Consider the following 17217-nt stretch of genomic DNA (forward strand, 5'->3'; position numbering starts at 1 on the left):
TGTACGCACAGATTTGATCTTAGAGTGTGTAGGAACTGTGGACGAACCAGACAAATGAATCATTCAGATGATTCTTTCAAACATAATCCTAATTCAGAATCAAGTTCCAACTCCAGCTCGTCTACGGAGAGAACCAATACTGATTAATTTTACGACACCCCATGCTTCCTGATAGCAGGAGAAGTGACAAACCAAATGGTCACCCAGGAAGATAAATAGTCTTTGATCTTCAGATCAGAAGAAACAGACTGTTCTGCAACTAAAACTGCATCAAAATTGTTCCAAACAATTTTAAATGGACTTATCAAACATCTTTTAACTACATACATTTTACATTATGTGTTCACAAATAGTTATGCTTTAAAACACTCAACAATTCATGTAAATGTGTTAATTCTTGACTGAATGAATGAAAGTATGCTTTATTTGGACTTAATTTGTCCCTTTCACCCTTTCCTATATCCTGACTTGAATGAAATCTGTTTAAAATGTATTGCATTCCATTTAATAGAAATTATGTTAAAGTGACACTCTCTGCTAAAGCAGAAACAGGATGTAACACCCATGTTTTATTGGGGGCAGAGAAAAGCCCTTTTGAAACAGGACAATATCTGATTGGCCAAGACTCCTCTGAGGTGTGAAAAACAACTAAGTTTAAATAGTCAAACTGCAAGAGAAGACTAGATTGTTTTATTGTTGTTTTGTTGTTATTAGTTAGGACTATTCAAGAAAACAACACAGAAGAAAGAACCGGTCAGCCATGACCAGAGTAAGCAGAACCATGGAGTAACAAGAAGAACAGACAAGCAGCTCATTCAAGCCATTCAAGTTTCGCTCACTTTTCTTTTCTTTGCTTTTACTTAATTTTCTTTTCCGTTGAAAGTCTCGTGTTCTAAGCTTTGCCGCAACGTTCAACAAATGACTTTTGCCGCGTCAACTCTAGCGACAAAGAGACTTCCTTTCATTTGTTCCACACGGACCGAACCTGGACAAATCATCGACCCTTCTCTGCACGACGAGGGAAACATTGAAAGTCAACGCAAGCAAGTACCTCCAGATGAAAACTGAACTGGTGCATTTAAATTAATGATTCATGGTTCGTTCAGGTCAGATCTTCCAAAGTGAATAATTTGCTAGGAATTCATCATATCTCCCTCTCTCTCTCTCACTTCCTGTCTTACTGCAACATGTATGAATGAATGTGTGTATGTGCGTGTGTTTGTCTTAGATTAGTTTGTGTTTGAATAAATAAAATCTCCTGTAGATTTTTAAAAGAAAGTGTCTTGTATTATATGCTTCTATGACTTAATGTCTTAAACTGTCGATTTTAAGTTACCTGCTCTAATCAGAAGAGCTTACGGCTCGAGCAAATAAACGCTGGACGAATCAGTTGCTCGGTGGTAAACTTACAACTCTTTATAATTCCCTGATAAATTATTTCATTTGAGCTAATTTTACTTCCTAGGGTGTGTATGCCCTACAATATATAGTTATGAGACAGGATAGAGTGACTGTATAACTGACTGTAAGGACTGACTGTATAACATCAGACTGATTAGAGGCATTATGGTATAGAAAGACTGCCTCATTACTGTAACTCACCCTTCATCTGTAAAGATCAACTACAGTATAAATTCAGTCATACAGTACAGTGAGAACATTTACTGTGTTGTCAGCACACTCTGTTCTACACAAAACCTCACGACTGTGTCATACTTCACACCTTTTGATATTACAATGATCTTGTGTTTGAAACAATGATTATGTGGACTGAAAACGTGCAACTGACTGAAAGCATTCCATCAGGTTTTGAAAGAACAGGTTTTGACTTTGTAAAATGAAAAATAACTAGAATGAAAGCCTGAGATCAGGTTTGAAAGAATGACTTGCTGTGTTAGAAGTGTGATCAGTTTGGAGTTTTGTACTAAGAGTTTTGAAATTATACACATTACTTGTTAAAATAGCACCAAAGCAAATAAAAAAAACCTGTAAAGTGATTGATGCATAAGTAAAATGATTTCAGACAACACAAGTGATACAGAAAATCATAACTAATTTATTTTTGTTGATGGCTTGACAAATAAACATCAAACAACCACTGAAATTTGTGTAACATATATATTTGTTAATATTTTCTTATTTCTTAGGCTTCACTTTTGACTATTCTTGTGTAAGACTACCCTTGTACAACAACTTTTTGTTATGTGAACATCATGGACACACCCCGACAAAACAAGAACTAGGCCTTGGGCAAACATATACACTGGCACACAAACAGGAAAGACACACACATACATTTGAACCTCTCTCACTTATGATTGGATGGAATGGTTTCATATTAGATCTAGCTCTAAAAAAAGCTCTAACCCTAACCCTACAAAGTTATGACTTTTTTTTGACAAGTACAAACTTGTTGCAAGGAGTGGCTGCTGTATATAACAGAGTCAAATCAAGTGAAGGTTCATTTTCTCAGGCTGCTGGCATTTGAAGACAGATTACTAAGACAGTTGACATGTAAGTATGTTTTTCATAGATTTATTCTTCTTTAATAACATTCAATGTATAATAGTTTTAAAAAGGAAAGTAAAAGCAAATGAAACCTTAGTTTGTGATTGTTTGTTTCGGGATCTCAGTGAAATTATAAGTCTTCCCTAATATATCTGGGGCCTAATTTATAAAATGTTGCTCAGAATCCATCCTAAATTTGATCTTGTGATCATTTCTCAGATGTGCTGCGTGTGATTCATAAAATGAACAAGTGTACACTCTTTCAGATGTGAAATTTATAATTCACAAATGAACTTGATCTTGTCATTTACATATAAAAGATCACCAGTCATTGTCCAAATCCTTTAATTTAGAATGGCAAGCTGAAAGAATACCTTAGATTTCCAAACCTGCAATAATCTGACAAGGAAAAGTGCGTACGTCTGTTCAGACCCTGACAAGCACTTTTTCACGCCAAAGACTGTTTTTATAAATATGTGTGTTGCCGTTTAAGCATACACACACTTGTAGGGCAAACACACCCTAGGAAGTAAAATTAGCTCAAATGAAATACTTTATCAGGGAATTATAAAGAGTTGTAAGTTTACCACCGAGCAACTGATTCGTCCAGCGTTCATTTGCTCGAGCCGTAAGCTCTTCTAACGGATATAAATATCCAACAATCGTGAAAACACTGATTAAAGCACGGTGACAGATCAACAGTTTAAGACATTAAGTCATAGAAGCATATAATACAAGACACTTTCTTTTAAAAATCTACAGGAGATTTTATTTATTCAAACACAAACTAATCTAAGACAAACACACGCACATACACACATTCATTCATACATGTTGCAGTAAGACAGGAAGTGAGAGAGAGAGAGGGAGATATGATGAATTCCTAGCAAATTATTCACTTTGGAAGATCTGACCTGAACGAACCATGAATCATTAATTTAAATGCACCAGTTCAGTTTTCATCTGGAGGTACTTGCTTGCGTTGACTTTCAATGTTTCCCTCGTCGTGCAGAGAAGGGTCGATGATTTGTCCAGGTTCGGTCCGTGTGGAACAAATGAAAGGAAGTCTCTTTGTCGCTAGAGTTGACGCGGCAAAAGTCATTTGTTGAACGTTGCGGCAAAGCTTAGAACACGAGACTTTCAACGGAAAAGAAAATTAAGTAAAAGCAAAGAAAAGAAAAGTGAGTGAAACTTGAATGGCTTGAATGAGCTGCTTGTCTGTTCTTCTTGTTACTCCATGGTTCTGCTTACTCTGGTCATGGCTGACCGGTTCTTTCTTCTGTGTTGTTTTCTTGAATAGTCCTAACTAATAACAACAAAACAACAATAAAACAATCTAGTCTTCTCTTGCAGTTTGACTATTTAAACTTAGTTGTTTTTCACACCTCAGAGGAGTCTTGGCCAATCAGATATTGTCCTGTTTCAAAAGGGCTTTTCTCTGCCCCCAATAAAACATGGGTGTTACATCCTGTTTCTGCTTTAGCAGAGAGTGTCACTTTAACATAATTTCTATTAAATGGAATGCAATACATTTTAAACAGATTTCATTCAAGTCAGGATATAGGAAAGGGTGAAAGGGACAAATTAAGTCCAAATAAAGCATACTTTCATTCATTCAGTCAAGAATTAACACATTTACATGAATTGTTGAGTGTTTTAAAGCATAACTATTTGTGAACACATAATGTAAAATGTATGTAGTTAAAAGATGTTTGATAAGTCCATTTAAAATTGTTTGGAACAATTTTGATGCAGTTTTAGTTGCAGAACAGTCTGTTTCTTCTGATCTGAAGATCAAAGACTATTTATCTTCCTGGGTGACCATTTGGTTTGTCACTTCTCCTGCTATCAGGAAGCATGGGGTGTCGTAAAATTAATCAGTATTGGTTCTCTCCGTAGACGAGCTGGAGTTGGAACTTGATTCTGAATTAGGATTATGTTTGAAAGAATCATCTGAATGATTCATTTGTCTGGTTCGTCCACAGTTCCTACAATATTATATGCCCTAACTCTAAACCTACCCATCACAGAAAACATTCTGCATTTTTACATTTTATAAAAATATAATTTTGTATGATTTAAAAGCTGTTTTCCTCATGGGGACCAAGAAAAACCCCAACAAAGTCAAAGTCATGGTAAACCCTGCGTTGTGAACCAAATGTCCAAACCAAAAGGATGGTAATACCAGTAATTTTAGACCTAGTGGGGACATTTGGTTCTGTTACAACTGGTGTAGATGAGGCAGAATAGGAATTCCCACAAGAGATGGGTTTATTACAGTTTTTTTTTTTTTTTTTTTTAATTGCTTTGGTGCAATTTTCACAACCAACTAGCACATAAAGTGCACTTTTTTCAAACATTGCAGCATATTTTCAATTGTGTTAGTACAATGCACAAAATAAGAAAGTATCGTTTTCACTACAAAAAATAAGTGTTTCATCTATATACAGTTTTTTTATTCGCTTTGTTACTATTTTCACAAGTAAGGTGTTCATTTTCAAAACTCTTAGTACAAAAATCCAAACTGATCACACTTGTAACGCAGCTAGTCATTCTTTCAAAACCTGATGAAATGCTTTCAGTCAGTTGCACATGTTTTCAGTCCACATAATCATTGTTTCAAACACAAGATTATTGTAATATGTAATGGGAACATTTGGTTTAATCACCCAAACACAACAGTATGATCTTCTTTCAGTTTAGTACTTTTAACAATCAGTTCATCCAACAGCAAACAATGCAAGATACATGTTTCAAATCACCTTGATGCTAAAATAATTACAGTTACACAGACTACAAATGCCACATTAGAAAATACACTTACATTACCTAAATTACATAATTGGGACCAACAAAACAAAACAAAGTCATGGTAAACCCTGTGTTGTGAACCAAATGCCCAACCAAAAGGATGGTAATACCAGTAATTTTAGACATAGTGGGGACATTTGGTTCACAACCCAGGGTCTACCATGACCCCACACACTCACTTTGGCAATTGTGGTCATCATCTAAGATAATTTGCTTATAATGTAAAAATAATTCATTACATTTGGTTATCCATATCGGAAAATGCAAACAAGTTCTATATAAACTATGCCTATAGAATCAGTATCTATAGAAATCTATAGGTGTACCAAATGATTCATTGATTAACCATTAAGCTCAGTTGGATTAAATAATAGACAAATGTATTACAGTTTTTTTTTTTTTTTATTCGCTTTGGTACTATTTTCACAAGCAACTGGTAAATTTTAAAAACTCTTAGTACTAATATCCAGGGGTTAAATTGGGCCGGGGCCGTCCGGGGCTGAGCCCCGGCACATAGGCTTACAAGGGCTCGACATACGCAGACAAGACAGACAGATTTTTTTGATGTAAAAGAGAATATTACTTGTCTGACCAGATAAGTAGCTTGATTAATATGTCAATAACAACCAAAACGCGAGAATGATTATTTTAGTTTAAGTGGCGGATTGATAGTGGATAGTAGCCTAATATATGTAGCCTAATGTATATTGGCGGTGATATTGCGCTGCTGAGGCGCACGTAACCTCTTGAGGAGAATTAAAAACAACTCTGCAGCTCACGCAAAGAAACTCTGTTATCATGTTGCAATAAAAATTCAATATGTGGGGTTTTTATAGCTAGATATTTTCGACATTTGATAAAGTTAAGCATCACACGACCGAAAGTGCTGAATTCCTGGATATCACCTTGATTGAAATTGACACTAATTTCATACAACAGTTCAATAGACAAGTAGTTAATATTAATTACTTACGTTTTAGGTGCAATATTGGCTGTTTTTTGTTCTGTTTGCACCGAAAATAGTTCCAAACAAAGCAGAACCAGCGCGTCTCGCAGCTCAGCCGTTTCGAATGATTCGGTGTTTTGAACGAATCGGTTGAGTGAAGATTCAATGGCCCAATCATAAACAACTGCTTCAATCTTGAATGATTCAGCCTTTTGAATGAATCTTTTGAATAAATGAATCAGTGGCTCATTCATTAAGACGGCCACTTGCCGCCATCTACTGGCGGTTTAATTTCATATTTAAAAGTATAAATTTCCCACCAACATTTCTTATTTGTATATTCAAAAATATTTAAAAAATCTCATAACAATATTGAATGCAGTTGTACTTTTTCAGTGTAAATTATTTAATTTGGTAACTGCCCTATAGTTTTTTACTATTTTAATTGATCAAATGTAAGAATTTGAAATAAAAGATTAAACATAGCTAAATTTAATTAGATTGGGGGGAAATGCCCTTTATAAAGGTTAATAAAATACCCCCAGGGTAAATTACATAAATATGCAGATTTAAATATGTCACTGCTGATAAAACACTGATGAAAATGTTGCTTGTTTCAGAAATTATATTTACAACACACACAAAAAACAACCTTTTTTTCAGACAAGCTACTTTTTTACTCTGAGAAGTAAATGACAAATTTAGTTGTCCAAACGACAAGCACAAAACAGGGCTTAACGTCGAACTCTGTATTTTGTATTTATATTCTCTCCTTTAATGGTAGCATCACTCTTATATTGATACTGACACAAAGGAGAGGGAACAGGCCTACAGAAAGATTGTATTAGTGTTCATAGCAGAGGACTCTCTCAACTTGTTATATTTTAATTTGTCAGTTGATTCTATTTTGTAGTCTTCGCATACACATGCACCCCTGAAACCACAGAGCCCCCCCACATAACAAATCCCAATTTAACCCCTGCTAATATCACAGCAAATCATCAAAAGTGCACTTTTTTCAAACATTGCAGCATATTTTCAATTGTGTTAGTAAACAAAGAATTTGTTGTATGAGATGAACAGAGCACTCTTTTTACACATGACCTGAAATCACAAAAATAAATCAAATTTACTAGGCCTATTACATTAAATAAAAAATTAAAGCAATATTAGTTCTAGTCAGAGGTCATGGCCACTACTGTAGATATAAGCCATCCAATATTACTTTCTCTGATAGTAGCTTTGGTTTGGTTATGCCATGGTTTCCCACGTATACTTAGCTAGAACAACGTTGCATTAAACAGGGGTAAGGCTCACCCTATTTAGGTTGGTCGATCAACATATTGTTGTCCTGAACGGAAATTCCCATTTTAGCCTTTACAGTCTAAGTACACTTGAACTAATACCGAATGTTAGTCGGAACTCTAAAATCTCAGTTGGTGTGCCCAATGCTCCACTCAAACTGGATTTTAGTCTGTTACTAACCTGACCCAGATTTGCGATTATGATTAAAATGATGAGTGGGTCTAGTGACGATTTGCTTGACCCCAAAAGAGTTTAGTAAATCTGTAAACGCAGCCCCTAACGCATCATTATAATATTACCAAATCAGCATTTTATCATCTCAAGAACATTGCTTAGGTAAGATCATTTCTCTCTCTGAGCAACACAGAAAAATGAATGCATGCATTTATAACTAGCAGACTTGACTATTGTAAAGCCCTTCTTACTGGTCTACCAAAGAACACAATTAACCAATTACAATTGATCCAAAACACTGCTGCTCGAATATTGACAAAAGCCAAAAAGAGAGATCATATTACACCAGTATTAAAGTCATTACACTGGTTACCTGTTAGTTTTCGTATTGATTTTAAAAATCTTTTATTAGTTTATAAGGCATTGCACGGACTTGCTCCAGACTATCTTTCAAATATGATTACAGTATATGAACCGAGAAGGACTCTTAGATCTTCTGATTCTTTTCTTCTAAAGGTTCCTCATAGTAGAACTAAAAAGTTTGGTGATGCTACTTTTAGCTGTTGTGCTCCTCACCTCTGGAACAACCTTCCAGAGAACATAAGATGTGCTGAAAACATTAATAGTTTTAAATCTAAATTAATTACTCTTTTTAGTCTGGCCTTCCTGTAAAATCTTATAAAACCTTTTTTATATTTTGTGTTTTGCTTTGTTTTTAATGTTGTATTTTATTTTTCATAATTTGATTTTTATAAATTCTATTCTTATGTATCTTAATGGGTTTACTTTTTAATTGTTATTTACTTCATTTAATTTTATTAATTGCTTATTGGTTCTTTGTCAAGCACTTTGAATTGCATTAACTTGTTTAGAAAAGTGCTATATAAATGAAATTTGCTTGCTTAAGAGCATTTTTTGAAGGTCTTGGTCTCACTAAAAGCACTCACTAAATTGCCGTTTCATTGTCTGATTTCTTTGTTCATATCAGTTTGATTGGATGTAAAACTTCCTGCTTCAAATGCAATCAATAACTTATTTCTAATTTCATTTATTATGTTACTGTTGTGCTGGGTGAGAAATCAAGAAGGGATTGTGTCAAAAAAGACATCAAAATTAATACAAATGCCCACAAAATTCAAGATATGATTGCAAGAAAGTACTTTTATAAGATCATATTATAACATATGCTATAATTAAGTAAAATATGAGCACAATTGCAAACGTGTTAATGATTTTTTTTTTTTTTTTTTTTTTTTTTTTACAAATGTTCAATAAACATTTAATTTTTACATTTTAATTTTTTCCAATTCAGATGCAACTTCTGTTCCACCTCTGCAGTGTAAAGATGAATTCTGCTGTTAGTGATTTCAGTTGATCGGTAACAGATCTATATAGACTCTTATTATTCTAATTTTAATTATTGATTAAAAATAAGACATTTCTCAGGCAGTAAATGTGGATCTTTCAGATGAATTTGAGGAGTGCTCGTCTGGTCTTGGCTTGGTCTCGTTTAAGGTGGTCTTGACTACAACACTAGATATTAATTCAGTTGAGATAGAGCCCGTTGTGTCCTAAAGTTCCTTAACTTGGGAGCCAAGCTGAGTTAAGGCTACACTAGGAGACCCCCGTAATCCCAGAGTATGGAGCCCCAGCTCAGCTCGACTCCCGAGTTATGACCGGTCAAACGTCCAGCTACAACTCCAGAGACAAGCTGACTCAAGGCTCCAGACCACCGGGCACCGGCCACTAACACCTACCAGGGTTCTAATCAAATATTAGAAAAAGGAATTTTTTAAAAAGTTGCCTGTCACTGAATGAATAAATTGATGTTTTACTTCTTTAAAATCAGTAGATTTTTATATGTTGTGAATCAGTCATGATGTGTGCTTATTTGGAACACATGCAGGCTTACAGTAAATGGTGCCAAAGGGCAGTTCGATTAAGGTTGTAATAACTTAATGGAACTGTCTTGATAAATTCAGAAATTAGGCAGTGGATTTCTAGTTCCCAGAATAGATAAAGAGAATAAATAATGAAATGAAGTGTTAATTTATGTGTTTTTAGTGAAGGGAAAGACCTGTTAGTGTTTATTGCTGTTACGTTTGTCATTTAAAAGAGTTTCTGTAATGTTGAAGTTTTGTGGTTATCATTGTGCTGAAGAGTAGATGCATGAAGATAAACACTATTGTGCTAATGCCAGTGACAAGTAATATCGTACTTGCTCATTAAATACAAATAAAATAAAAATGTCAGGGAAGTAACAGATCACTGGATTTGTTAAAATAATGAGCAGCATAAAATATGATTTTCTCCTTTTTCATTTGAATTCAAAGTTGAAAGTGGGTTTAAAGGGTACATGGGCTTAATGGGTACATTTACCCTATATTTTAATGACTGAACAACTAACCGGTTTGTGTTGGGTGGAGCAGCTGAGAGGACTATAAGAGAGAGCCCTGTGAAGGTTCTTCGAAGATCTCTTCTGCTCTCGTCAGTGAAACAGCAGTATCTTCTACAACATCTTCTGGTGAGGCGATGATTTATTCATCTGGAGAAAATCTAGACAACAACCATTTAACAATTATAATTATACAAATATAATAATTAGAATTTAAACAATTATATTTCAAAGTAAGAAAAGACTTATGAGTATGAAAGTATAATAAATTAAAAAAATTGTAAAAAATAAATAAATAAATAAATAAAAACTGCCATTGCATTAATAAATTTGAAGTTCTTATCTAAAAACATGTTATTTCATAAAGAGATTGGTGAGCCAAGAAATACAATTATATGCATGTCAGACTTAGAAATAAAATGATAACTACAGAATTGATATAAATTCCTGATCATATAACAAAAGCAATAATTAACTATAGTTTTTGTGTTTGTTTTTTGTTTTGGTTTGGGTTTTTTTTTTTTTCAGAATTTTCACCTGCTTCTTCAGCGCCACAAATACAGAAGAAAACAAAATGGCAAATGCACAGCCAATAACCACGCTCAGTGTCTCCACCTGTAGGGGCGAAAAGCAAATACTCAGAGCTCAAGGTTATCAGTTCATCAATGTTAACCTCAATGAAGGTGGAAACCGGGTCTTTCTTTGGTACAAGAAAGAGTCTGGCAAAAGACCAGTGACCAGGATCGAGTTCTCATTCACTGACAAGATGAAATCTGGTCTGGCTGAAGCTGGGTATGAGGTGATCAACAGGGATCTGAATGCAGGAGTCAGTGATCACATCTTCCTCTGGTACTTCTACGGCAGCACTGAATATGACATGCCTATTGTGGACCTCAAGCTAACCAAAGGCGCCAAAGAAGAACCTGTTCTTATGAATGATGGCTGGGAGAGACTGGGCTGTGATCTGAACCGTAATGCATCAAGAACCACCATCTACCTGTGGGTGAAGAGAGAGAAGACCAGCTACATACAGGAGATCGCAGGAACTGTTGACTTCTCTTCTGACAAGCAGATGTTTGAACTGGGCTACACTCGTGTGTGTGAAGACACCAATCGAAACGCTGGTGGAAAAAACTACGTCTTCCTCTGGTATCGCCGCACAACCGATAAGAAAAAGGCTCTCACTGATCTCAACATATCCACCTCCCGCCAGGACGAATCAAAGCTTCAGAACGAAGGCTATAAAAAGCTCAATGTTGATCTCAATACAGGAAACGGTGGAAATGTTGTCTACCTATGGTACAAGAAAGAGGGAGATCAATCGATCCAGGCCATGGCTCTGCTGATCAACCCTGACGCCTGGATTGAGTATCCGAATGCTGGTATCAACTTTATCGACAAAAATCTGAATAAGAGCATTGGCTGGAAAATATCCATCGCCTACAAGTAAAATCCCAGAATCATGCTGCCATCACAGGATCTTCTTCAGTTTTCTCATTATTAGATCTATATGGCTTTAACTGTAAGCATATCTGTTTCTAATGCATGATTTTAATGTCAATCTTTAAAGCACATTGTGACTGTGGCTGTTGTACTAAACTCAACCACACACATTTCATTTGGCCTTTGTGTTTATGTTGAAATGCATTATGAAATAAAGTCAACTTTAACCACAACAAACGCTTTAGAGAGGTTTTTTGGTGAGGTCATTGGTCTCATCTGTACATTATACTGCATGCACTGTCCCATCATTACATTAATTTTAGTGTATTTGTTTACAGGGGCAATGCACAATAAAAGACACGACTGTAAATGTGCCAGAATTAGTCAAAAATGCTATTTTTCATCTGCAGACCCTTGACAGAATGTTAAAGTCACAATAAAAACACAAACAAGCATCTCATATAAACACACACAGATACACGAAAATATATAAAATAGTAACAAAAACCCTACAAATTGGAAAATGTACTAAATTACAACAATGGGAAATTATCTAAAACAAAATATCAAGCTAGATACGAGGTAAGAGAGATAGTGACAGGAAAAAAAATAAACCACCAAGAGCAAAATACAAAGAAAGCTAAATACTCATTTTTCAGGGTCATAATACCATCGCACTAAAAATTCAATATTATCAATACAAATTAATTTAAAGGGTTTTAGTCTTTGGTGTGTTTTCCAAAAAATAGTATGTCAGTATCACTGAAAGCTCTTTTATAACAATGAGATTCTTCATGGTACTTGATGTTGGTATATTAGGAGTTTCTGTTGATTTATTCACACACACAAGAACAAATGAGTGCTTGAAATGAACCCAAAATTTAAAGGTGCCCTAGAACATGTTTTCACAAGATGTAATATAAGTCTAAGGTGTCCCCTGAATGTGTCTGTGAAGTTTCAGCTCAAAATACCCCATAGATTTTTTTTTTATTAATTTTTTTAACTGCCTATTTTGGGGCATCATTAACTATGCACTGATTTACGCTGGGCACCACCCCTTTAAATCGCATGCTCCCTGCCACACGAGCTCTCGACTATATTACAGCGCATTTACAAAGTTCACACAGCTAATATAACCCTCAAATGGATCTTTACAAGATGTTCGTCATGCATGCTGTATGCATGCTTCGAATCATGTGAGTATAGTATTTATTTCGAGGTTTACATTTGATTCTGAATGAGTTTGATAGTGCTCCGTGGCTAACGGCTAATGCTACACTGTTGGAGAGATTTATAAAGAATGAAGTTGTGTTTATGAATTATACAGACTGCAAGTGTTTAATAATGAAAATAGCGACGGCTCTTGTCTCCGTGAATACAGTAAGAAACGATGGTAACTTTAAGCACATTTAACAGTACATTAGCAACATGCTAACGAAACATTTAGAAAGACAATTTACAAATATCACTAAAAATATCATGATATCATGGATCATGTCAGTTATTATTGCTCCATCTGCCATTTTTCACTATTGTTCTTGCTTGCTTACCTAGTCTGATGATTCAGCTGTGCACAGATCCAGACGTTAATACTGGCTGCCCTTGTCTAATGCATTGAACATGAGCTGACATATGCAAATATTGTGGGCGTACATATTAATGATCCCGACTGTTACGTAACAGTCAGTGTTATGTTGAGATTCGCCTGTTTTCTGGAAGTCTTTTAAACAAATGAGATTTATATAAGAAGGAGGAAACAATGGAGTTTGAGACTCACTGTATGTCATTTCCATGTACTGAACTCTTGTTATTCAACTATGCCAAGGTAAATTCAATTTTTCATTCGATGGCACCTTTTAGTGCTATAATCGTGTGCATCTACCAAACCAGAAAATGTGAAAAAGGACAACCCAGTTGTTTTGGCAGGTCTTTCTCTGTAAACATGTGAAAAAAATGAGCAGCTCATATTGCGCTCTTGTTGATGTAGGAAGGGGATCTTTTTATTAGAATATTACCACTCCCTGAATCTGTATGTTTGGGCAACATTTACTCTTTTGACCCACAACCTTTAATCAAGTTGGATTTTTGGCCCTTGATCGAAAAAAGCATATACATCCAGCTAAATATAAAACAACAATGCTTAGGAATAGTAATTGTGTTGTTTCATTACATTAAAAGAAAAATAATTTGGACATATTTAATGTACAATCTTATTTTACAACTTTATAGTTTCTTCCACATTGGTTGCAGAGCTTTCGATACTTAAACTCTAGTGACTAAAATGACTCTCCCACAATAAAAAAAGACATTCATTTATAAATGTACAGTTTTTCTGAAGCCTGTTGATAACACATTGTATTTCAGTGAGCAGTCCATTCAATGCATTATTAAAAGTTATATTACAGTGATGCAAACATACAGCATAGCTCAGTGGATCCCGAACTTTAAGAGTGGAGAATCCCGAGCATTTACCATCCTTCTGCGTACCCCTCTCTTCCTCTTAGACTGCACCTTTTCCATTAAGGGACAATATTTGCTCTCTAAATTAACATTTATTATTCTTTAAAGTTCAGTAGAGAAGTGGAGAAATGGTAAAACCTGAAAACCACACGTACCTCACGTACCCCAGTTTAACCGCTGGCATGGCTTCTTGTCACCAGCTCACCCTGTTTGAACTTCTGTTTTGCACTAATTTTTGCCACTAATCTGTCACCATGGTTACTGATCATCAATATTATCATCACTGTCAGCTGTGTATCATTATCCACCTCTTTTGTCTGTGTATACAAGTCATGTGTTTTCAGTTCATCTTTGTCTGGTCAGTGTATGGTTGTGCTTCATTGTTTGCCAGTGTGTGGATTTATTAAAGCTTGACCCATCATCATCATGCATGTTTTTACAACCAGGTGTGACAAATCTGGAGCATTGTTTCATTAATGTTAAATTATAATATAACTAATATGAATATAATATATGTAAGGAATAACTGACTCTGGGCTGTTGAATTGTTAGAAAATAAAGCACACTCGAGGTGGTGATGTGGCCACGACATGAAGAGTTACTCCTCAAGTGTGCTTTATTTTCTAAGAAATCAACAGCCGGAGTCAATTATTCCACTTATACTACAGTTACCACACCTCAAGACACTGTTCCGATGTTGTATTTCAAGACATTTGTCAGGTTTTTGTATCTTTTAAGTTGCTGTACTATTTTACTGTTTACTTCATCAGAGCAGCGCTGACAAAACATTTCTGTGCAAGTTTGTGTCCATACTATTAGAGAGAGAGAGAGAGAGTATGCGCTTTCAGGACAAAAAACAAACAAACAAACAAACATAAAAAACATATTTTGTGGCAAAAACCATGACAATAATTTGTCGTTTTCATCCTATTGTTTACTATATTTATTTGCTTGGTCAGTGTTGTGGGTTTTGGTTCTTTTGCGGATGGAGGCTGTAGGGACCTACATTTGGCAAAGTGATATGGAATTGCAATGCAGTCAAGACCTGCTAGAACTACTTTAGCCGTGCATTTGAAAATAATTGCACACCTTAGAATGTTGGTCAACCAATCAGATTTGAGCATTCAACAGCCCTGCAGTAAAAATAACAAAGTTGTGTGATGTTTCTTCTGTCAAGCCATGTTAACAAAAATGAATTAGTTATGTTTTCTGCATCAATTGTATCTTTTGTAATTCTTACAAAAGTGATGGTGAACTTTTAAAGTAACGGATCTTTAATAAATATTTCATTAGGGCTAAATATTTCTCACTTTAGATTGTCACACAAGGAAAGGAAAGTTTATTAATATAGCACATTTCATACATAATGATAATTCAAAGTGCTTTACAAAAAAATCATAAAATAATCACAAGTGCAGAAGAAAAACAAAGTATCAGATTAAAATTGATTTAAAATGCAATTAAAAGAAGGAAAAAGAGGACACACCACCTGCGGTTGATTTTGATATTCTAGGTATTATCAGCTGGCCAAAAGAAACACTTAACTATTGAGAGCATTGCATTCTGCTGGTCTGTATATAGTATTCATCATTAATAAGCTGAATATATATAGAATTTTAATACGCATTTTCATATAATTATGGGAAGCATAAGCTCATTTGCATATATAGGTACACTCACCAAATCAATGCATGTTTTCTCCCGCCCAAAAATAAGCAGTTAAAACATGATAAAAATAAAAAATCCATTATTTTGAGCTGAAACTGCACAGACACATTCTGGGGACACCAGAGACTTATATTACATCTTAGGTCACATTTAATACTTCACTAAGTATACATCCCCTTCCCCTGATAACACTAGTTACTCAAGAGTCACTCAGTTTTGCAGATAAATTAAATTCACAACTTTGGATGGAAACACAGCTAATGAGTATCTCAAATTTCCTTTGAAAAAGCACTAACTAGTTCACCTTCTGTTTGTCATGTGCTATTTTCCTCCATTCTTCTACAGAAGTAGGTGTCTGAAAACATGACTTTAGATTAATGAAAAAAGTATAAGCAATCTGGGTTTGATCCTCAAGAACAGAGATTCCCAAACCTGTGTTGGTGGTATAGGTTAAATAACAATGTAACAATATAAAAAAACAATGCTTAGGAATAGTAATGTTGTTTTATTACATTTCATAAAAAAAAAAATAATTTGGAAATATTTCTTGGATAGTCTTATTTTACAACCTTATAGTTTCTTCCACAATTTTTCCAGTGGTTGCAGGCCTACTTCCCATTCAATACTGAAACCCAAGTGACTAAAATGAGTCTCCTACAAAAAAACAAAACACAGGAGTAAAGCATGTTTTTGTTTCTTTATACAGTTTTTTTTTTATTCAAAAGTAAAGACAAATACATTTGAACGTATTAAAAAATAATTATTAAATTAGATAAGTTATGTGTCACCTATGTCACTTGATTATGTTAGTTTTTATAATTAGAGGCTGAACTGTAGACTGTAACTGTTCATAAAACAGTCTCTCTGAAGCCTGTCATATAATTCATCTGTAGAAAAACTCATCGATAACATATTGTATTTCAGTGAGCAGTCCATTTAATGTATTTGAAACTTTTACATTTACAGCAAAAAGTGGGGGAAGTTTTAATCTTCTGATTGGTCAGTTTAAATGCCTCACATTTGGGTTTCAGTCACATTCTGGCTCTTTTTCTGGGCTCTCTTCTCTGGATCTTCTTTTCACTGGGGCTTCTTTGCTCTGGCTCTTTCTTCCCTTTTCTAAAGTCTCTCTCTCTCTATCTCTAAGGTAACATTCTGCAATATGCAGTGTATGATTTTATGTTTTTTAGATTAAATTAATTTGAATTAAAGTTTATATCATCTCATACATCAATTGTGTAAGTATTTTAAGAGTAACCATAACCAGATATTGTCATAAAACCTTTTTCAGTTACAAATGATAGTTTGATTTGGTATTAGCATTAATGTGCTACATATTGCAATATAATATTGTCACACTATAGCAATGCTCTTCCACATATTTTGCTATTATAACTGAGCTTATTTCCGTCATTGGCATAAGTAACAGTGGGTGGTAATAGATAAGAAATGTAAAGTTTTCTGCCATTTTGCTGATGAAGTTTCTTTAGTCATTCGGCGACCCTACGGC

The 17217-nt window shown here is 34.7% G+C and overlaps 1 protein-coding gene across 1 annotated transcript; it reads left to right on the plus strand.

Moving 5' to 3' along the window:
• The first annotated feature begins 2393 nt into the window (after positions 1-2393).
• On the plus strand, positions 2394-11815 carry LOC125267166. The gene is made up of 3 exons (XM_048188527.1): positions 2394-2514; positions 10174-10268; positions 10668-11815. Exon 3 carries the CDS (start codon positions 10714-10716, stop codon positions 11587-11589), a length of 876 nt encoding a protein of 291 aa, XP_048044484.1. The 5' UTR covers positions 2394-2514; positions 10174-10268; positions 10668-10713; the 3' UTR covers positions 11590-11815.
• Positions 11816-17217: the final 5402 nt, after the last annotated feature.

Source organism: Megalobrama amblycephala, linkage group LG4 (assembly GCF_018812025.1).
Source record: "Megalobrama amblycephala isolate DHTTF-2021 linkage group LG4, ASM1881202v1, whole genome shotgun sequence".
NCBI lineage: Eukaryota > Metazoa > Chordata > Actinopteri > Cypriniformes > Xenocyprididae > Megalobrama > Megalobrama amblycephala.